Source organism: Herpailurus yagouaroundi, unplaced genomic scaffold (genome assembly GCF_014898765.1).
Source record: "Herpailurus yagouaroundi ecotype Mexico unplaced genomic scaffold, PumYag 140, whole genome shotgun sequence".
In the NCBI taxonomy this organism is placed as follows: Eukaryota; Metazoa; Chordata; class Mammalia; order Carnivora; family Felidae; genus Herpailurus; species Herpailurus yagouaroundi.
The window spans coordinates 31,059,548-31,083,450 of NW_024412395.1; the positions used below are offsets into that span (position 1 = coordinate 31,059,548).

Consider the following 23,903-nt stretch of genomic DNA (forward strand, 5'->3'; position numbering starts at 1 on the left):
TTAAGATAGACCTAGTGCAGGGAATTCTGTATGAAATGGTATGTAATTTCAGAAGAGAGATTGAGGAACTAGTGTGAAGCAGAGCTTTGGTAGGTGGTGGGGAAACCATCTGGAAGATGAGAACAGCAGAGATTCAAAAGAAGATGAAAATAGGAAATGGCAGGACTTGACAGTGGACAGTATTCTATGGTACAGATAAAATAATTATTTTAAGGAAAACATCTTTCCCAACCAAGGACTTTTTAGCGTAGGCTATGTCACTACTGAAGACCAGTAGTTACTCACAATGACATTCAAGAGAAACCATTGAGATCAGTAGATAAAACTGATTGCAGAGAAATAATGTGGGTAGCAGTGAGGCAGGGGAGGATGATTTACACTAAGATAGTAGAGAGGAAGGGTCTAAGGTAAATGATTGATTTTAATGAAATAAGAACTGAACAAAGTTTTTGGTGACTTAAGAGCAGGTGAAAGATTATGCAGAATATTAGATCATAATTTATTGCTTAGGCAGTGAACTAAGAGCACCTGGTGATAGGGGACACTAGTCACAGTATAGAAGTGATGTTCAGAGCTCGTACTTTTAACTTTAGTCCTGGCCTGGCCTGACCGCTGAATTTTATATTCCTTGGTCAGTTACAGTTATGCGTGTGTCAGTTTCTTCATTCATAAAATGGGCAGAAATAGTATCAACTTCATTGATAAGTATGGATTAAGTGAGTATGCATGAGTATGCATCTTGACTGGTCTGATCTTCCTGTTACTTCTCTTAGTTTGGAATATCTAGATGGAAGGGAAGAGTTACCATAGTGTTTTCTTGGAATACGTGTTCATACCACATCTTCAAAGCTAATATCCCTTAAAGCAGTCTTGATTAACAATTGATGAAAATTTCTTTACACATAATTCCTATTAAGTGAATAAAGACTTTCTAAGTCTTGTTTTGTGAAAGGTGTGCATAGTGAAAATGAGAACAGAAGTCTGGGTTTGAGTCCCACTGCTGCCACGTAATGAGCTAATCACATCATCTCTCTCGGTCTCAGTTGGGATTGAATTGTTTAGTGATTCTCAAACTGTGGTTTGAGGTCCTCCCAGGATTGGAATCACCTTGAGTACTTGGATAAAAATGCAGATTCTTGCGCTCCACCTTAGACCCTCTGAATCAGTCTCTGAGGGTAGAACTAAGGAAGTTTTATTTAGCACTCACCTGACCTACACCACATCCAGTTTGAGAAACACTGGAAGGGATGGTTCTGTTTGGTTCAAGTATGAATCTTCTGATTGTATTAGAAGCCTAGAGTAGGAATTGGTAGGAATAATGATAGCTCTTCCTTTTACCCTATAGGATTGTTGTAAGGATTAAGTAAGATATCTTTGTTTTTAAAAGTCAGTTTAAGTAAAAAGATAATTAAATGTTAGACTGCTATAGATTGTAATATATATAATGCATATTACCTGTGCATATACTACAATATATAACACATGTATTTTTATTTGTATATATAGGCAGTGACGCTTAGCTGTAAACTATAATGATTTCTGTATTAGGTGAGTCTTGGTGGATAACAGTTCCTATTAAGTATATGATACCAGATTTCTTATGCACAAAACAATGAATTTTTATTTACCTCATCTCATTAATTTTTTGCTTTTATTAGTTGCATAGAGGCTAAGCAGCACTGTAGATATTCAAGCGAAGTAAATATATAATTTGAAGGAAAGACTCAGGTCTTTTCTAATTTTTAAATACAGAAGTTTAAAGTGTTTAAGGTTAAGAATATTAATATTAGAAATAATTCCTAATAGTATTAATAATTTTTAAAAATTATTTCTGTGACTATTATTTAAATAGAAATCTTGTTTGGGGATTATTTGAAGTCTACCTGCAATATTCTTTTACCGTCAACAAACAACCCAGCCCAGAGTAAAAAGCCACCACCAACACAAGGGTACTTTCTGGGGATAATAAAATATAATCCCCCATTTTCTCCATTTCCAGAGAGAGCAAACTATTACTGAACATCAATTTTGTGTTGGATACAGCATTTCATCTTCAAAAATTCTTATTTTTGTATCTCATCCCTACACATAATATGTAGCCATACTTACTAAAAATGTAGCGTAACAGACAACACATTATTAGAGAATTTGATTTAGTGGGTCTGGAATGGGGCCCAGAGATCAGCATTTTGGTGATTTTGATGGAGTTTGTACAGGGCCCACACTTTGCTCTGAGTTTCTGGTTGCATCCAGAGGCATAAATTGTAGGCACATAAATTGCATGGCGTGACTTAGGAATAGTATGCTTCCAGCTTGAAAAGAAACATAAAAATGTTGCACATCAGAACTCTGTGTGTGGGCGCTTGTGCACATATATTTTCCCTAGTGACTCAAAATAAGGTATTAACACAGATGTCAAATTAGGGGACAAACCTATCACCTTTAGGTTAAAAACCAGAAATCATTAGTATCCAGAAAGGATTTTTAGAAAAAAGAAAATCATAGAACATGGTTGGCTCTCAAAGAAGTCTGTACTTCTCACCCTTCCTTTTTAAGTTAGTTTCAGAGATCCAAAAATGTTACAGTCAGTCCATTAGTGAAAACTGTTAAGATTTTGTGGCAAAATAAATAGGGAAGCAGAAAATAGTATAGACAGGCAGTGTCTGGTACTTCTATTAAGAAAAATTATTGAGCATTATTGTATGCCTGGTTCTGTGCTCCCAGTGTGTTTTCTGCACTACTAGTGTTCACCTCTTGGAAGGATTATGTACCATCACTCCCATGAACAATCCTTAGATTTTGGTCTTTTTTTCCTGTTTCTCATTTCAGCAGTCTATTCGCTCACTGTTTTTTTCTGTTTTTCTTGTAATGTGTCTCAATTTTTTGTCTCTCTTATCTTATTGGTTTCCCTTTTTTACTGAATAAAATAGTTATAAAAATAAATGAAATAGTTTATAAAAAATTAAAATTTCTAAGTACCAAAGCAAACAAAAAACTAAAATTTGTTTTGTTAAACTTTCTTTACACCAGTGTGGCTGCTATTTTTCTTAGGTATTTAACCTCAAATCTCTCCTCAGGTGTTAGGAATATGCCATAAATGCTTATTTATATTTGAAAGTGCTAATGTTAAAGACGGATCTTGGGTTGTGTGGCATGTGGGACATAATTGTCATCAGCCTGTCACTGTCATTCTCCTCATTAAACTTAAGAGACTTTTAATACCTATAGATATGTAAGTTCCTGTTGGGTTCAAACTATCATTGCAGTTGTTCCTGTTCTTAATTTGTTTTTCAAAGGGAAAATTGGTCTTCACTGAAAATTGGGGCAGGTGGGTATATGTGCTAAATGGGAAGAGGGTGTGTGAATTCCACCAGAATTGGTTTTCAGACTTAGTGGAAGGCCAGGGATTAGAATTGTTGGCCCCTGAGTCAGCAGCCAGCCAGCTGCTTCACTAAGAACAACTCTGATGGATGCAGTTGTTTCCTGTGTCCTTCCAACTGCTTTTTGTCTCCATCCTTGTCTTCTGTCCCATTGCTCTTGTCCCTTCTCAGTCTCCTCAGTGCACAAATACATCACTGAGTATGAAAAGGGGTAACAATAGTAGCATTATTAAAGTTTCTGTTTCTCTGAATTCCTTTGCTTTCTGCTATACATCTTGATCCCAGACTTCCAAGGGTAGATCTGAACCTAAACACTGGCCATCTGTGGCCTTAGTTTCTGGCAGTGGGAAAGTAGCTTTTAACTTGGGAGTAAAGTGCCCTATATTTGAACATCTTTGAGCCTTATTTTGGTATCTTTCAGTGGCTCATTAGTAAGAATATTTTGCCTTATGTTTAAATGTTTCACAAATAGAAGACTGGGAACAACCCCAATAATTGTTAGGATTCTGTAGGTCTTTGTTCTTTAACAAAACGATGGATGTAAACATTTCTGGGAGGGAGGATGTTGAAGAAATGGTAGACTGTCATTCAGGGTGGGCTAACAACTCTTTTCAAGATATTTAACTTACTAGAACACAAGCAAGGGTACATGAAGGTATTAACGCTCTTCCAGTATTGGATTTAAAAGTAAATAGCTTATTTACTATTTTTCAGTTTTACTTTTCCACGGTTGTCTGTCATAAACATTTCTAGGAGGGAGGATGTTAAGAAATGGTAGAATGCCATTCAAGGTGGAATAACAATTCTTTCAAGATGTTTAACTTACTAGTATGTTAGGCAAAGGTGTATCATGGTGTTAACTCTCTTCTATGATTGTATTGAAAAGTAAATAGTTTGTTTACTATTTTTCAGTTTTACTTTTTTAAGGTTGTCTGTCATATTCCTGAATACAAAAAGTTCTTTTAACTATTAGCTTAAGCGAATAGTGGTTTTCTTGGTTTCATTAATGAGATGTAGGTGTTGGCATATTAGAAAATAATCATTCACATGGTAAAACTGATCAATTATTAATTACTGTTGAAGTAAACCACTTGTTTTTAGTAAACATGACATTTCAAGTGAACATTATATTAGGGTGATAAAATTTGTGTACTAAATGTAATAGGCTTTACAGATATGTATGTGAAAGCTTTCTGAGGAAGGCTCATTGTAGACTATTTTCTACTATAACTTTGATCCTTGATTGAAACTGTTAGTGTTATATTTATCATGTTCCTTTTTTTATTCTTTGAAAGCCCTACTTCTTAACTACTGACTGGTTATACAGAGAAATAGGAATACTTACACTAAAAATGGATGCAGTAGTATATATATTTTATTCCATTAAGTTGTGGAGGGAAAACTCTATTGGGGTGCTATTAAAATAATTATTTTGTGGTAATTAGCATAGAACAAAATTCTTATATTTTGGGCAGTATTAAAGGAAGACTGTTTTAGTGTTGAAGAAAAACATTTTTCCCTCAGTTTAGAAGGTAAAGGTTAAAGCTAGATTTGGAAGAAATGTTTTAAAATTGTAAATGTGAAAGATTTAGGTGAAGTATATTTTGAAATATTAAATAAAAATGTGTTTGTTAATCTGATTTTATTATTCCTTCTACTTCTACTTTCATAGCGCCCGAACAAGCCAGTATTTTGAAGCAACTTTGATCATTATTGAAAGATGTTGGATGGACTTTTATCTTCAAAGTGGGCAAATGTGACTTGTATAAATAAACGAATACATTTTTATTAATAAGCAAGAGGCCAGTAACGAAACCAGAGTCAGATATTCATTTGATTTGGAATGTTCATCTGAAATTTTTGCTTAGGTTTCTCTGGGTTTAGGATGAAGGATACATGTTTTGTATTATTGTGACTTGGGATTTTTAGAGAAAGGTTATTAGATTTAAGGGCTTACCTTTGTCTCTTACGAATTAAATACCAAATGAGGCTTTCTTTTTTGGAGGAATGGATAATGGCTATAGACATATCATAGAAAAATAACTATTTTAATTTTTAAGAGCTTGGTTTCTTGGGAATGGAAAATTTGATGGTAAATATACATATTTTATGTATTTCTTAAAAAATTTTTAATGTTTTATTTATTTTTGAGAGAGAGAAAAAAAACGAACAAGAAGGGAAGGGGCAGAGAGAGAGGGAGACAACATCTGAAGCAGGCTCCACCTTCTGAGCTGTTAGCACAGAGCCCGATGTGGGGGGCTTGAACTTGTGAACCGCGGGATCATGACCTGAGCTGAGTTGTGTGCTTAACTGACTGAGCCACCCAGGTGCTGCTAAATATACATATTTAAAGAACTTACTAAATGTAATCAAACTGTGTTCTCAGTAGTTTGAGAACTATTTCCAAATTAGAGTTGATATTTTGCCATGATCTAGTAACTTTTCTCAACTTTTTGAAGCATTTTCTTAATGTTTTACTCCACTCCATTATGTCAGCCATTAAAAGGGGTCTGAAATAGGGAAGGAGTAGTAGAATGTATCAACCTGAAGGAGTTTGTTCTTTGTCTGGTGTGAATTGAGGCTAAAGAGGAGCCAGATTGTGGATTGCCTAGGATTTTTTCATGTTTTGTTTTAAATGCCTGGGCAGTGGGAAAGCATTGAATGGCTTTAAGTTGGGGCAGTGACTGGATTTTGTTTGCTTTACTAAAGGATCTGACTTCTGGATGAAGAGCTGATAGAATGAGATGGAAGTGGAAGCTGGGAAATCAGTTATGGAAGCCATTGCTCTAGTCTAGGAAGAGATGGCTGACTTGAACTAATAACTTTCTTAATCCACTGACACTTCCTTCAAAAGCTAGCTTAGATTTTCTCTGAATTCTGCTGCTTATGACTTAAATCCCTGACTTGGTTTTGTTCTTTTAAAATTTTAGTTATCTATAAATACTCTTGACAAGCTGGGTGACATTATTTTATTGTTTTATTCATTAGAGCTACTAATATGAATGCATGGTTTTTTTATAGTTAGTATGAATACCTTTATAGAGGGTTTATTTACTTTTTAAAGGGTCCTTAACTGCCTACAATAAGGAGTTAATGTGGCTGCTTTGTAATATCAAGCAGTGATTAGTAGTGAACACTTTTGTGTGCAAGTCAGGATTTCTCACTTGATTTTTATATTACTTTATTCACCTTTTTTCTTGTCAATTTAGTTCCAAGACAAAGTCTATATTTTTAGAGGCACTAACATGATTTTTTCCTTTAAATAAAATACATTGATAAAGAAGCATACTTGAGGGGCACCTGGGTGGCTCAGTCGGTTAAGCATCCAACTTCAGCTCAGGTCATGTATCCTTGCAGTTCATGAGTTCGAGCCCTGCATAGGGCTCTGTGCTCACAGCTCAGAACGTGGAGCCTGCTCCAGATTCTGTCTCTCGTTCTCTCTCTGCCCTTCCCCTGCTTACACTCTGTCTCTGTCTCTCTCTCTCTCTCTCAAAAATAAACAAACATTAAAAACAAATTAAAAAAAAAAAAGCATACTGGAAATTCCCTAGTCTTTGTGATTTTCTGATTGTTAATCTATCCTGCCTTCCCACTTACCTTACTGGAGAAATTAGAGTAAGCCTTAATTGAAATTCAGAAGTATCTAAAGGTTTGTGTGTTTTTTTTCTTTCTACTTTAGTATGTTGTTTTGAAAATTCAGTCTCTCCTTTTTTTCTCTTTTTCCCAGGTGAGGTTAAAGATTTCTCAAATTTTGAAAATACTTTCTTTTTCACTACTTCTGTTTAGTACCCAAGTGTCAAAGTGCCTGGCACATAGTATGGCCAACACTATATTTGTTGGACATAGAAGATGCTCTACCTCTGTGAAATACTTAATGTCCTCTAAGATTTCATGTAGCATGTCACCAAAATAGACTTTAAAAAGTGTCTTGCCAGGGACAGAAGGGGTTGTAGAGGGGTAGAATTTTCTCATTTGTGAAGGAGAAAACATTGGGCCTCTTTTCCTGTTGTTTTTTGGTGGAAATCTCTCCCTCATAATGTTATCAGAAACCTACTTATATTCGCTAAAATTAGAAGACAGCAGGTCTTTTCTTACAACCATTACTCCTTCCTGACTTTTTACCCCTATTAAAAACAGGGAGGTTGAGGTTTGGAAGCTTGCCAGGATTTCTTGGACTGTCCTAGAAAAGTAATCTTAAATATGGTCCCAAGTGCTCGTCATTTGAATCAGAAGTAAGGCGTTTGTAATTTGTTCTTTTCTTGGTTCCTGTTATTCTATATATACTTTATGTATTCAGGAAAGTGAAGTTCTTTGATAGTTGATGATAAAATCAATGCTTTGTTCTGGGCCACCAACCAAATATACCAACTTTAGGTAATTTTCTTTTGGGAGAAGACATTATAACGGATGGCTTTTGTTATTTATCAATTTAGTAATCAACTGTAGGTTAGGTAGTTTCTTATTGAACAATGCCTTTGTAAACTATCTTCTGTATGTATGTATGTATGTACGTATGTATGTATTTATTTAAAGAAAAATTTTTAAAATGTTTATTTCTGAGACAAGAGAGAGACAGAGCATGAGTGGGGGAGGGGCAGAGAGAGAGAGGGAGACACAGAATCCGAAGCAAGCTCCAGGCTCTGAGCTGTCAAAACAGTCCGAACTGGGGCTTGAACCCACAAAACGAGAGATCATGACCTGAGCAGAAGTCAGACACTCAACCGACTGAGCCACCCAGGCGCCCCAACTATCTTCTGTATTTAGAGAAGAGTTTAAGAAATGAGGTCCTCTAAAAGCTTTGCTAATTAAGAAATGCATCTTTTTATATAATTAAGTGAATAAAAAAATTAGACATTGTAAGGACTTTAAAGAGGGCTGTTTGCCTCTTTCAAAAAGGAAATTCTACCATTACAAATTTGATGATCTCTTTGAGGATCTAAAACTTTATTTATGTAGGTGCTTCTTAAGAAAGAGGTTTGAGAAATTGAGAAATTTATGTTTTTCTTCAAATCTTGGTCTTTATTAACTATAGAGAACAAACTGATAGTTACTAGAGGGGAGGTGTGTGGTAGATAGGTGAAACAGGTGATGGGATTAAGGAGGGCGCTTGTGATGAGCACTGGTTGATGTATGGAATTTTTAATCACGAATGGTACACCTGAAACTAATTTAGCTCTGTGTTAACTATACTGGAATTAAATTTAAAAAAATAATATTAAAGAAAATCTTCGTCCTTACAAAGTAGATATATGTTTATTTTGGAACTATCTATGTGGGAAAAATTAGTCACTTATGAGTTAACAGTGTTCAAATATACTTTAGGTGGTTATCTTAGTGATTTGTCAGAAATTAATATGGAATTAACATTAGGAGTCCTTAAATAACCAGTGATTAAATGTTGACTTACAAGTACTATTTATTTATTTATTTATTTATTTATTTATTTAAAAGTTTATTTATTTATTTAGAGAGATAGAGAACACAAGTGGGGGAGGGGCAGAGAGAAAGGGGGACAGAGAATCCTGAGCAGGCTCCTCACTGGCAGCACTGGGCCTGACATGGGGCTTGAACTCACGAAACCAAAACCGAGAGATCATGACCTGAGCCAAAACCAAGAGTCAGATGCTTGACTGACTGAGCCACCCAGACACTTCAGTTTTTAAGTACTTTTACTCTCCTTTATCACACACACGTGCACATACTGTGTCTAGTGTTACACCAAACAGCGTTTAGATTTTTAGTTTATTCCATATTAGTTGTGTTTCTAGTTTATGTTACTTGAGCTAGATGGATGGAATCTTGCAATATTTTGTCAGACTGATAGTACTAAGTACAGGGTATAATAGGTAAAGCAAAAAAAAAAAAAAAATTTCCGGGAAGAATGCCAGAAAGTGTTTTTGTTTTCCTTTGGAAGTGACTGTTTGGTAGTATGGAAGTACTTGGTTAAAAAAAAAAAAAAAGATAGGGCCTAAAATGTTTTTATTAGCATATAGAAATTTTATTTGAAAATTTATTTCTCCTTCTTCATATTTCTGGTATGTTTATCAGAAGGCTTTTGGGACATTGTGGATTTCCTTTTCTTGGTAATGCTTAAAAACAGCCCAGGGCAGCCAAATAGGGAAGGTGACTTGTCTTCTATGATGCGTACTAATATAGAAAAGAAAGGATACCAGAAGACCTGTAATGTACTTACAGTTGCATAGAAAATATTATTAAATTGAGATTTGAAATAGGACAGAAATTACATAACATGCAAAAGTAATAACAAGAATTTTAGGTTTTTTTCTTTTCTAATACTAGGAGTCTTGGTTATAAATATGAAGAAAGCTCTTGGTGATTTTTAAAATAAGGCTAGTTAAGTGATTCTATACCCATTGTTATTTAATGTAAGTTTGTTTTTAGTCTGCATTCTTTTCCTTTAATAGAATTGTATGGCTAGTTAAAGCTACTCTATTAAGTATTGGTAATTTTCTTCAATTGCGGATTTTAAAGTGCCTGATATCACTTTGATGAACACTTTTGCACTGAGGTGGTTTTTTTTTTCCAGTTTCTCTTTTTTTATTTTATTTTTTTCAGTTTCTCTTTTTTTTTTTTTTAATTTTTTTTAAGTTTATTTATTTTTGAGTCAGAGAGAGACACAGCATGAATGGGGGAGGGGCAGAAAGAGAGGGAGACACAGAATCGGAAGCAGGCTCCAGGCTCCAAGCCATCGGCCCAGAGCCCGACGCGGGGCTCGAACTCGTGGACCGCGAGATCGTGACCTGAGCTGAAGTCGGACGCTTAACCGACTGAGCCACCCAGGCGCCCCAAGTTTCTCTTTTTTTTAAAGTTATTTATGAGAGAGAGCGCGTGCACGCATGAGCCCTCTGTGGAGGGGCAGTGGGAGGGAGAGAATCCCAAGCAGGCTCTGCACTGTCCATGTGGAGCCTGATGAAGGGCTTGGTCTCATGAACTGAATGAATGTTGAGATCATGACCTGTGCCAAAATCGAGAATTGGATGCTTAACTGAGTGAGCCACGCCTCAGATTCTCACTCTTGATTCTACTGGCTCCTCAAGGGTGATATTTCACATTTACTTTCATAGGAGCTGAAATGATCCATTTTTATAGTCTTTTTACATCAGACAAGAGTTTGATGATTTACTAAAAAGGTTGCATCTTCCAAAGTAAATAAGGTACTAAAAAAACCTTCATGTACGTAGTGTCTTTGTGGTGTAATTGAGACTCGTAGATTGTTTTTAGTAGGAACTATATGTGTGTGTGTGTGTGTGTGTGTGTGTGTGTGTGTGTGTGTGTTTCCTTAATCTATTTTAGGAGCTCTGTTCCGACTTTGAGAATTTACCTTTTATCTCTTACTATTCTAAATTTATGCCCAGTTTTGGCTTTTGTACAATTTCTAAAATAGCCCATTAATTCCGATGGAGTACTGGCCTCTGGCTGCAGTCACCGTCATCTCCCCTGCCCTCATAAGATGAACATCTAATATCAGAAATCTATTTTACAGTGTAGCTAATACTTGTATCTACTTGTATTTGTTTTGATGTAATGCATATTTCGAATGAGTGCCAGAGAACTGGGTAGAACTATTTTAATCTTGCGTCCTGGGCATTTATAGATATCCCACACATTTTGTGGCTGTAGGCAAAAACACTTTTCTGTTGTGCCTCATCTTTGAAGATATCTTACTTATCCTGAAAATATGGATCTTTTATGACAGTAAGAATAAATATCAGGAAGAGAGTTAGCAACTAAGAGAAACAAAGGGTAGACAGTATGGAAGATTTTTTTTTTTTTGGTCAGATGATGAAACATAAACATTTGGAAACGGCCAACCATCTAAACCCAAGTCACTTTTATAAATCAAATCGCTTTTATCTCTTACTTTCTTACACTCAGAGGGACCAAGTAAGGGACTATGCAAAGCAACAATTTGATATCTGTATTCTAATTTGCCAGTCCTTTTGATACTTGGGGCTGTCTAGTCAACAAGTGATATTGTAGACCCTTGGTTTTTATTGGGTAGTTAGTATGACTTACTGGGTTTCTTTCCATTACAACACTGTTTGCTTATTGTATTCAGATTAATCTTAAAATATCACTTCAATTCTTTCTCTTAACTTCTGATGTCTTGCAAACCTGCCTTGATTATACCAGATACTAAACAATATGGAATGCTCATGTCTATTGACAGCAGTTTTGTCAAACGCTCTGATTATTCACATACTCATGTTTATCTTCTCTGCCTCTGTTTACCATAGTTTTGCCTCTCCTTAGTAGTTTGCTTTAGTCCCACTTCCTCCATAAAGCCTTTCTTTTTTTCTTTTCTGTGTGAATCGATTGATTTTGTGTACATTTATGAAGTTGCTGTACTGTGCCAGGCACTGGTGATACAGAAGTGGTGACAGGGCTTGTTCTAGAAGCTCAAAGTCTAATGGAGGTCCTATGTTATCATCTCTAATTTCTCTGGCATTTATCTGGAGCCCTTATCTTGGTGTGTTAATTTACAGTGCAAGCATATGGTCAATATGCAGTAAATGCTCACTTATAAAGCATAATTTTCTCTAAAAGATTATTCCTCAGAAAAAGTAATTTTGTATTTGAATTCAAATACAAGGTTGAATACAAATACAAATGCAAATACAAAGTTGAATACAAATACAAAGTTTTCCATATTTTGAGGCTCTCTCAATTTTATTTCCTTTGGAGAAGGCAGACAAGTTCGAAATGATGCCAGTTAGTGCTATATTAAGTGTTTATGTCAGTTTCCTAAGGAAAGACGTAGAAGGGGATAAAGAATTAAAAGAAATAAGAAGTTATTCTTGATGGGGTGGTGGTGTTGGGTAGTTTACTATCATTTGTTGTAAACTGTTTACAAAGACTGTGAAGAAACTTTAAAAACTCATTTTTAAAAATAATATTGTAAGTAGTTACTTTATGAAGATCACAAAGTATACCTATAGAACACTGGAAAAAATCTTAATATTATGTGAATGGATATTATTGGCTTGGAAAAACATTTCCAGTGACAATATTCTATATGACTTTAACACATATTCCTTCTCAAGCAAGTTAAAGTGAAGATGATTCATATTTTTATGCTTTTTGATGACTCACAAAGTATTGAGAGGACCCTTGTAAAGAGATGCATGTGAAGTTAGAACTAAATTTTTTTGTAAAATTTTTGTGCTTTATGATTTTAAAACATTTGTAAAACTAAATTAATTAAAATAAGTATATGTTGAACTGTTTCATATAAATATACAAAAGTTTGTATATTTCAAGTTGGTCAGAATTTTTTTTTTTTAATTTTTTTTTTCAACGTTTTTTATTTATTTTTGGGACAGAGACAGACAGAGCATGAGCGGGGGAGGGGCAGAGAGAGAGGGAGACACAGAATCGGAAACAGGCTCCAGGCTCTGAGCTGTCAGCACAGAGTCCTATGCGGGGCTCGAACCCACAGACTATGAGATCATGTCCTGAGCCGAAGTCGGATGCTCAACCGACTGAGCCACCCAGGCGCTCCTGCCATGTTTTTTTTTTATAACTACACCTTTAAAGTCACAATGTGAGCTTATGAACATAAAAATATATGTGATGTGATTTTATTTGTACAATTATCATGTTACTATATTTAGTATTCAGCTAGAGATATGATGGGATAGAGACTGATTACAGGATCAGCTTGAGCTAGTGGGTGGGTGATGACATTGTCACAGTTTTCCTTCTTTCTGTCTCTGGAAAATAACAAATGGTAGTCTAAATCAAAAAACCATCTAGAAATCTTGTTTGCCTTTAAAAATTAAGTGGTAGAGTTTTCTTTTTTTAATTGAAGAAATGGTCATTTATCTTTTCTTTATTTTTTTTTAAATTTTTTTGTTTATTTATTTGTGTGTGAGATAGAGACAGATTGTGAGTGGGGAAGGGACAGAGAGAGAGGGAGACACAGAATGAAGCAGGCTCCAGGCTCTGAGCTGTCAGCACAGATCCTGACATGGGGCTCAAACTCACGAACCGTGAGATCATTATCTGAGCCGAAATTGGATGCTCAACCGACTGAGCCACCCAGGTGCCCCTGTTTATCTTTTCTTTAGACCAGAGATGGCAAATAAAAGACTAATTTTGCTCCCCCTCCTTCCATGCTAATTTCAAGACCCTTTTACTTAAAAATCTTTCTCAATATACTACTCCACTCAGCTACTATTAATTGATTGGAATTGACACCAAAGATGAAACCTATTTGACATTTCTGCTCTAGGCAATATTTTGTTTTATTTTTGTCGGTTTTGTTTAAGTGGTGTTCTTGTGCTTCAATGGTGTCTTCTTTGGAAATAAAAATAATGCTCTTAAAAATCGTTTTTAAAATTTATTTTCTTTTTTTGTTTGTTTATTTATTTTGAGAGAGAGCGATAGAGAGCACGCATAAGCAAGGGAGGAGGTCAGAGAAGGAGAGAGAGAATCCGGAGCAGGCTCCGTACTGTCAGTGCACTACTGCAGAGACCATTGTGGGACTCGAACTCATGAACTGTGAGGTTACAACCTGATCAGGTCTGATCAAGAGTCACTCAACTGACTGAGTCATGCAGGCGCCCAGATTTTTACATTTCTAAATGGTTGAAAAAAGACATGGAAAAATATGAAATTTTGCTTTTAGTGTCTATAAAGTTCTCATTCATTTACTGTCCTTTGGATGCTTTTGTGCTGTAATGGCAGAATGGAGTAGTTGTGACAGAGACTATGTGGTCTGCAGAGCCAAAAATATTTACTCTTTGGCCCTTTACAGAAAAAGTTTTCCTTCCCTTGTTTTCAGATAATAATGTGACAGTGAATGATTGATTTTGGGTTATTTAGTAAAGGACAAAACTTATTTTGCTGGTATTTTCAACAAGTTTCTGAAAAGGAATAACTTAGGAAATAGCTGCTATTTTATACAGGTAAATAGAAATAACCCTTCTTCTTCTTTTTTTTTTATTTTTTTCTTTTTTTCATTTGTTTTTATAGAATACAAAGAACATAGAGTTACCAGCCTTATAGTCTGTGAGCTCATGCTATTATTTCTTATGTAGTTGAGAGGAAGTCCATAGCACTGATACTGCCATAGATTTTAGCAGCTTATAATTACACCTGTGTAGTAGGACATTGTAGAACAGCAGCAGTTCTTATACTCTTTGGTCTGAACTTCTTTAAGACTTTAAAAAATGTAGAGTCCCAAAGAGGTGTTTTTTTTTTTTTTTTTACTATTTTTTTTTTTTTTTTTTATTTTTGAGAGAGAGAGAGAGAGAGAGAGAGAGAGAATACAAATGGGGGAGGGGCAGAGAGTGAGGGGGGCAGAATCTGAAGCAGGTTCCAGGCTTTGAGCTGTCAGCACAGAGCCCAACGTGGGGCTCAAACTTGTGAACCATGAGATCATGACCTGAGCCACCCAGGTGCCCCTGTAAAGAGATTTTTTTTGTAAATACAGGTTATATCTATCATCCTTGTCACGTTAGAAAATGACAAAATTTTAATATATTTATTTAAAAGTAACAATAATAAATCCATTGTATGTTCACAAAAGAACATCTTTATGGAAAATATTTTGTAAAAAAAATTAGTAAAATTTTTGCAAATCTCTTTAATGATTGCTTTAGTAGAAGACAACTGAATTCTTGTACCTCTCCATACACTCTGCTGTGATATATATGTTCTTTTGATATGAAGGCAATCTGGCCATACATAGATACATAGTTAGAAAAATGAGTATTTTAATAGCTTTTTTAGATAATTGTGGATGTTTCTCTTTGATACTATACCAAAACTCAGCAAGTGGTAGTGATTTTGCTCTTTTTTTTTTAAGTTAGGTTTACTGAAGTTTAATTTACAAAGAATAAAATGTGTGTGGGTTTTTTTTTTGTTTTGTTTTTGGTATATAATTCTGTGAGTTTTCATTAACCCACAAGTCATGTAACCATCACCATAGTCATTATGTAGAATATTTCAGTCACTCTGAAAAGTTTCCTCATGCCCTTTTATAATCAGTCCTCTCCCATCATTCCCAGCTTCTGGCAGCGTCTGATCAGATTTTTGTCTCCATATTTTTGCCTTTTCCAGAACATTGTATAAATGGAATCACATAAAATATAACGTAATGTATTTGCGATTCATTCATGTAGTTACAGCTATCACTAGTTCATTTCTTTTTGTTGTATGGATGTTTGTTTATCCATTTACCAGTACTGGATATTGAGTTGTTTCCAGTTTTGGGGGGGGTTGTAAATAAAGCCACTAAGCATTCATGTACAGATTTTTACATGAACGTATCTTTTCATTTCTTAGATAAATAGCTAGGCATGCTATTGCTGGGTAGCATGGTAGGTGTATGTTTAACTATAAGAAGCTGTCAAACTGGCTTTCCAAAGTGGGTAGACCATTTTGCATTCCTACCACCAATATGTGAAAGTCCTAGTTGCTCTACATATTTACCAACGTTGAGATGGTTTTGTTTTAGCCATTCTAATCAATATTAGAATTAGTTTCAGTTTGTATTTCTCTAATAATTAATGATATTGAGAATCTTTTCCCTTCATATCTGTTCAGCAAAGCACGTTTTTGAATCTTTTGCCCATTTTTTTTTAAGGAATTTGGTGGTTTAAAAAATTATTATTGAGTTGTTAGAAGTTTTTCTGTATTCTGAATTCTGAATATCAACCCTTTTACTTAGATATATAATTTGCAAGTATTTTCTCCTAGTCTGTGAATTTTGTTTTCTTTAACTTTTGAAGAAAAGTTTTAGTTTTAATGAAGTGCAACTTATCAGTTCTTTCGTGTTCATGTCTTTTGTGTTCTAAGAAATCTTTCATAATTTAGGGTCACAAAGATTTTTCATGTTTTTTTTCTACAGGTTTTGTATTTTTAGGTTTTATTTTATGTCTTTGATATGTTTAGAGATCATTTTTGTAAACAGTGTGAGATGTGAATTGAAGTTTTTGTTTTTTCATAAGATGTCCAGTTGTTCCAGCATCAGTTGTTTAAAATACCGTGTTTTCTCTATTGAAATGTGTTGGCACCTTTGCTGTGTGTCAGTTGAACATTATGTGTGGGTCTATTTCTGGATTCTCTGTTCTATTCCATTGAAGCATGTGTCTGTCTTTTCACTAAGACCACACTGTCTTGATTGCTGAAGCTTTATAATGAATTTTAAAAACAGGTGGCATGAATTTTCCTTTGTAAATCTTTTTAGAATTATTTTGGGTATTCCATTTACCTTTTTTCCATATAAGACAAGAGATAGTTTTTTAAAAGTTAGTTTTACAGTGCAGAATTTGAAACATTAATCCTCTGTAACATTAAAATCTATGGGACTGTCTTGAACATTGAATGAATTTTTTAAACCCGTGAATACTTTTATAACATCACACGTAACTCATTTAGAAAATATTGGTTTCTTGAATTATATACACCTACTAATTACTGGCACATTTCATTATTTAATATTTAAAAGTTAAATTTGTTATCACCACTGATTTTTTTCAGAGAATCAAGTGTTGGGAAAGTGTCAGGCTGATGGTGGCAATACAGATTTTCCAAATTTCTTCCCTTGCTTGAAAATTCAGATTTTATAATTGGCAATGCATACTGTCAGTTGTTTTTCTTGAAGTAATAGGCTTATTTGGTTCATTTTTGAGAACAGGTCTGTCACATATCGACGTCTGAATAACCATAGTTGGTGTAGTTCCCAACTCAGTCATGCAAAGGCTTTTTCTCGAGGCAACCATTGTACTTCAATAAGCAGCACAGGTACTTTTGCCTAGTCCCCATTTTGTCACACAGAATATTGAAAAGAAGTCTACCTAGGGTCAAGATACACCTAGATTAACAATTTTACTGCTTTTTATCAAGGACATTCTTAAAAGTGAGACTGGCCTTTTCCAGAGAAATGTTGTGATAAATGTGGTCACTTTGTATTACTATGTTTATTATACTTCAAGTACAGAGATTGACTTGGAAACCTGAACTTAGTGTTACAACACTAGGAAGACAGTAAGTTACTGACATTTTAGGAACATTTGAGGTTGGTATACTGTGAGTTTCTTATTTTAAGAGCTAATACAGTTATATTAAGTTGTTGTTTTATTATCTTATAGGTGCTATACTTGGTAGATCAGAAACTCAGGAGTGTATTTTCTATAACGCTAATTGGGAAAGAGATAGAACCAATCGAACTGGTGTTGAACCCTGTTATGGTGACAAAGATAAAAGGCGACATTGTTTTGCTACCTGGAAGAATATTTCTGGTTCCATTGAAATAGTGAAGCAAGGTTGTTGGCTGGATGATATCAACTGTTATGACAGGTAAGGAAACATTTTATTTTTTTTATGAGAATGTTGAATAATCCTCTCTATTCCCTTTTTAAAGGGGAAAGATCAGTGCGTGGATTTTCACTTAAAGGTTTCTTTTTTAAGATGAGATTATGAAAACCATTTTAACATGCTCTAATGACAAGATACACATTTTAAAGTAATAAAATAAGTATGTGATGTTTATGTTTTATCTTTGATATACTTTGAATAGTCTACCAAGTAGTGAGAATTATAGATAAGAACCATTTTTCCCCTATGTTATTAGGATGATAAACTTTTTTAATATCAATTTTAAGGAAAAAGGATTTTTAAAATTGCTTTAAAATTAGACAGTATATCTATTGAAAATCTATCCTCTGTCCTCAAGGAGAGTAAGCCTAATCATAGTATTTAATTTCCTTTTAGTTTCCCTCTTTATGTATCTGGAAGAAATTGATCTTACTGCATTTCTTTTTCTTGCAAAGTAAGCCTTTGTTCTTTACCCCCAAGAGACATTTTAACTTGACGTTCAGAATTACATCAGAACTAACACAGTCCTCATAGAAAGCTACATTTTAAAGATTGTGCTTAAATTGTTTTATTCTGTACTGGAAATAAAATACATTAGACATGTTATTGACTGCCTGTGATCTTTCTGTAAGGAGTCCCACAGATGTTGGGCTGATCACTGAAACTGGGCCTCAGGATTTCCACTGTAGGTGGGTGCTGATCACGGAGAGTCTGTAAGGTCCTAGTTAAACAGACATTTTGGAGCCAGAAAATACTGATATACTCATGGAACACTAGGTACTTGCCTTTCCACTTTTAGGAGCCTCAGTTCATTACCATGAACCTGTGGTTGATTGGCCATATGTGATTAATAGCAAAATGTGTTGAATAAGCCCATGAAAATGGAATTATATTAATTTTTATGAGAAATTAAAATCTTGGGTATGCATTTAGTATTTAGAGTATATTTCCAAATCTGTAAATTTTCCAGGTATTATTTCTCTGTAATTACACATTTTTAGCTACATTTCTGATTCATAGCCTCCTGATTAACAGAAGTGATCATCAAGTGATATTTGCTATTATGAAAGGTAAGTGGGACCACTAGGAAAACAGGATGGAGGTTCTTCAAAAAATTAAAAATAAAACTGCCATATGATCCAGCAATTCCACTTCTGGGTATTTCTCTGGAGGAAATGAAAATACTAACTTGTAAAAAGATATATGCACCCCCATGTTTATTGCAGCATTATTTACAATAGCTAAGATGTGGAAGCAGCCTGAGTGTCCACTGATGGATGAATGAATAAAGAAAATGTGATGTGTGTACACACACACACACACACACACACACACACACAGAGGAATATTTCCCAGCCATTAAAAAGAAAGAAATCTTGCCATTTGAGACAACATAGATGGACCTTGAGGGTATTATGCTAAGTGAAATTCATCATACAGAGAAAGACAAATACCAACCATTACAATCACACCTATATATGTAATCTTAAAAGAAAACCAAAAAATAAAATGAATGCCTAGATATAGAGAACCAGGCATTGTTAGTTGCCAGAGGCGAGTGTTGGGATATGGATGGTTAGGTGAAATGGTTAAAGGTGGTCAGAAGGTACAAACTTCCAGTTATAAAACAAGTCCTAGGGTTATTAGTAATGTAGCATGGCAACTACAGTTAATAAGACCATATTGTATATAAGAAGATTTTTTTAAAATGTTTGTTTATTTTTGAGAGCGAGAGAGGGCATACATGCATGCTCCAGGCTAAGCATGGAGCCTGACATGAGGCTCACTTCCATAACCATGAGATCATGACCTGAGCTGAAGTCAAGAATCTGTTGCTTAACTGACTGAGCCACCCAGGCGGCCCTGTGTTTAGGGAATTTAAATCTACTCAAAAAAAACAAAAACAAAAAACCTGACACTCTTAATTCCCAAATCTAGCTTGGGTCTCTGATGCTGAGATACGTTCTGCCATGATAGGAACTTGTGTCCTTTTGTGTATACTATGTATATTTATGTGTGTATATACTATTTATGTGTGCATATACTATGTATATTTATGTGTATAATTATGTATACATACACATAATTTTATTGATAGCATTTAGCTTTTGTATTTATGCCATAGGAAAGCTGTATTTCCTATAAGAGAAAGCACTCCTAAAGCAAATTTCTTCATTGGCTTAATGTTCCTTTTCAAGCTTTTCTAGTAATTAAAAAGAAATAAATAAAAGGTGGTTGCCTTAGATGGATCATTAAAAACCAAAATAAAGTAGTGGTATCAAGGAGTTAGTGTGATTGCTATAAAATCATCTGTTGTGTTTTGATGAGATTTAATAACAGGATTACAGAAACATTTTTGGCTCTTAAGAATTGATCATTGAATATTAATAAAAATCTTGAGGTTGACTATGAATGACTTTTTCATTATTTCATCTCTGAGAAGAACTTTAGCAAAACTCCATTGTAGATTCAATATAATGTTGATTTTAATTATTTCTCCTTTGTTTGTTTATAGGACTGATTGTATAGAAAAAAAGGACAGCCCTGAAGTATATTTTTGTTGCTGTGAGGGCAATATGTGTAACGAAAGGTTTTCCTACTTTCCAGAGATGGAAGTTACACAGCGTAAGTTTACAGGGAAAATACATAGGTCTGTTCAACTAGTACACTGAAAACAAAGCATATTTGTGTTGATGGAATAATTTACTCATACCTTCTCCTAAAATTTGATACCATGATAAATATTTCTTGTGGAATTTTGTAGGCCAAATCTGAATTGTTTTTTTTCCTTCCATTTTCCACAGCTACTTCGAACCCAGTTACACCTAAGCCACCCTATTACAACATATTGCTCTATTCCTTGGTGCCACTTATGTTAATTGCGGGGATTGTTATTTGTGCGTTTTGGGTGTACAGGCATCATAAGATGGCCTACCCTCCTGTACTTGTTCCAACTCAAGTAAGTTATTGTCTTGTACTTTGTGCTTTTTTAAATTTTATATTTTAAAGAACTACCACTGCAGTGAAACCCACCAAATTGCTATAAACCATTTTCTTTTGGAGTTAACTTTTGGAATGTTTGTTGTTATGAGAACTATAGCTAGTTTTCCAAACGTACTAAGTGCTATATCCTGAACTTCTCTTACTCAGGAGTTGAGCTAGTAGAGTGGAACAAAGGGTATTCCTGTTCTTTGGACAGTTTTATTGTCATTGTAGTACTTTCGAGTGGGAGATTCTCCCTGCTTTGTTTCTTGAGAATTAATTGATGATGGAGAAGCAATACCACAACCCTTTCTTTCCTTTCATTCTTTTTTCCATTCTTAAATTTTTGTGCCTTTTTCAAGACAGCTTGCCAAATTATCCTTTTAACCACAGGGAGGGATTTAGCAAGATAATCAAGAAAGTGTGGAAAAAAGAGGTTTCACAAAGGCGCCAGGAAGATATATGCATAAAAATGTTTTGGGAAGAAGAGCAGATAATCAGTGCTTCTCATTACTTGTCATTGGTAGTTGCAGGTGCATCGTTATTGTTTGCAGTATATCAAGCATGTACTGAGGACTAACAGCTTTTTTTTTTTTTTTGAAGACTAAAAACTTTTGTAATACTCTCAATTTCACTCTCCTGACCCCAAATATACCTGAAAATGTAGATATGTTGAGTAATCAAATTAAATTCATGAAATTTTCTTCATTCCCTGTCATGTAGGCAGTGGTGCTGGTACAGTGGTTTACAAGCTCTTTTAATATAAGTAGTTAATGTTCTGCAGGCTGAGGAGTGGTGAAAGCTTTGGCATACTTGTGTGAGACATCTTTGAACTGTAGTTTTTACTGTGTTTCTTTTAACTCTTAAGATCAGATTACCTTGGCCTTCTGGCTCTCTTGGTTTAACTTTGTTTCTCTGATACCACTAGGATTAATGGTTAAAACTTGATAGAAAAAAATGGTGGAGTCCTATATTTTAATGACCAAAATAATTTCTTTCCCTTTAAGCTTTATTTACATAACATCCTTCTTCCTTAGTACTTGAAGCAATCTGTTAGCATTAGATTATTGATCCCCATAATCTTTTAAGATGTGTGTATGGAGAAATAAACCCAAAAGTAAAATACCTTATTCTTCAAATTAGGTAAACATGCTATTTTGTGCAGCTAAAATAGTTTGACTTTTGCACATTAGTAACTAAGTTATGAGTTTATTAAAAATTATCTCTAAAAAAGTATTTTAAAATAAAAAAAATAAATGCCTAATAAATATATGTAGTTTACTCCAAATGGTCATAGGCTGTACACTTTATCTTCTCTTGGCAACTATTTTTTATTTATGTTTGTATTTAGAAGGGAGAGTATTTAGTACTTGTAGTAGTGTCTGAATTTACCCTAGATTTGTGTGATGATCGAAACAAACTGGAAACTCAATTTAAAAACAAATTTGTTAAGTTTCTTAATAAAACTTAAAAAAATCATGTAATTTTATAGAAAGCATTGATATTTACATAATATTAGCACAAAGGTGTGGTTGGCCTTTCTTTTAAAAGGCTCAGTATCGGGGCGCCTGGGTGGCTCAGTTTGCTGAGCGTCCGACTTCGGCTCAGGTCATGATCTCGCGGTTCGTGAGTTTGAGCCCCGCATCAGGCTCTGTGCTGACAGCTCAGAGCCGAGAGCCTATTTCAGATTCTGTGTCTCCCTCTCTCTCTCTGACCCTCCCCTGTTCATGCTCTGTCTCTCTGTCTCAAAAGTAAATAAACGTTAAAAAAAATTAAAAAAAATAAAAAAAATAAAAAAAAATAAAAGGCTCAGTATCTTAACACATGAGGCCATTTTATTTAGAAATGATAATTAATTCAAACGTTTAGACTTTAAAAAGGAAAGATGCAGTTATTATTCATAAATAACTTAGAATCAGGAATCTTCAATGAATATCCATTTCTGTGGGCTTTGGATATTTGTTACCGTATTAATGATACTGTACACATTTATTTAGCACTTGAATTGCTCTGTGGTGAATTTGCATGGTTTTGTGATGGAATGATCTGGAATGGTCAAGCTTTGTTAGGAAAAATATAAACATGCCTAACTTTATGCTTTCCATCTGTTGCAAACTACGTTGTGCAAAAGAGGGGTTGTCATCAATTTGGAACTTAGTTTATATCATCTCTCACTGTCTCAAACAGTATAGTATCTATCATGCTTTAAGTCTCATTTTTGGTGAGAGGATTATACAAAGTAGTTCTGCAACACTGCTTAGTGGCCATCCTGTTACAAAATGATCAATTTTATCTCCTATTTTAAAGTAATTATTGATAATAACATCAAGTATTTATTGAACACTTAGAACGTATTGTACTAGGATACTGGTAAGTTACATAAATATATAAAGACAAGAATTTTCTATAAGAATATGTAAAAACATACATAAATTTTTTTTCCATGGTTCCTAAATTATGACTGGTATGTAAGGCTCATCTTTGGAATTTGTTAAAAAATACAAATTCTTGGGCCACATCCCTGTAAGTATGGAGTGGGGCCTGAGATTTTATGTTTCTAATAAATTTCCAAGGTGATTCTTGTGACCAGCCAGGTGTGAAAAATGCTGATTTGATTTTACCTTACAGGGTTGTTTATGTAGTTTCAATCCCCATTTTATAGATAAAGAAGTTGAGACATAGCAAAACTCACAAGTGTCAGAGCTGGAATCCGAACCAAGGACTCTGACACTAAACCTTTACTGCTTTTTGCTGTTCTGCCCCCCCCCCCCCCCCCCAAGGAAGCTGATGTCTCTGCTGTTTTAAAAATTCAGTAAACATCACTGCCATCTCAAAATCATTCTATAGGTTAATTTATTTTCCTACTTTGGATATTGAATAGTCTGACTACTAAAATGAGTAATATCATCATATGGCCTCACATAGGACAAAAAGGAAAAGTCATGGAAATATAGAAGGGCATATTCCTGTGTTTCCATTAAGAAAAATTTTTAGCACATTTTAGAATAAGGTTTATCAGCATTGATTGGTTGTAGGTAAGGATTCCTGAGTCTCTGAATTGATAGTGCCCCTGCCTATTAGTTATTCAAGACTTTTGTGAGAGACAGGGGTAGTAAGGGAGACATACATTTGAAGTCTTACAGTGATTTCCCTATTTCGTCCATATTCAGGTTCCCATACTCAAAGCTTAATTTC

General features: G+C 34.6%; 1 protein-coding gene across 2 annotated transcripts in view; it reads left to right on the forward strand.

Moving 5' to 3' along the window:
• ACVR2A (activin A receptor type 2A) overlaps positions 1-23,903 on the forward strand; it is an 81,999-nt gene that overhangs the window by 28,674 nt on the left and 29,422 nt on the right. For both annotated transcript variants that reach the window (XM_040474992.1, XM_040474993.1), the window contains exons 2-4: positions 17,501-17,708; positions 20,242-20,351; positions 20,531-20,685. In XM_040474992.1, the coding sequence (XP_040330926.1) occupies positions 17,501-17,708; positions 20,242-20,351; positions 20,531-20,685 (473 nt within the window). The remainder of the gene's footprint in view (positions 1-17,500; positions 17,709-20,241; positions 20,352-20,530; positions 20,686-23,903) is intronic.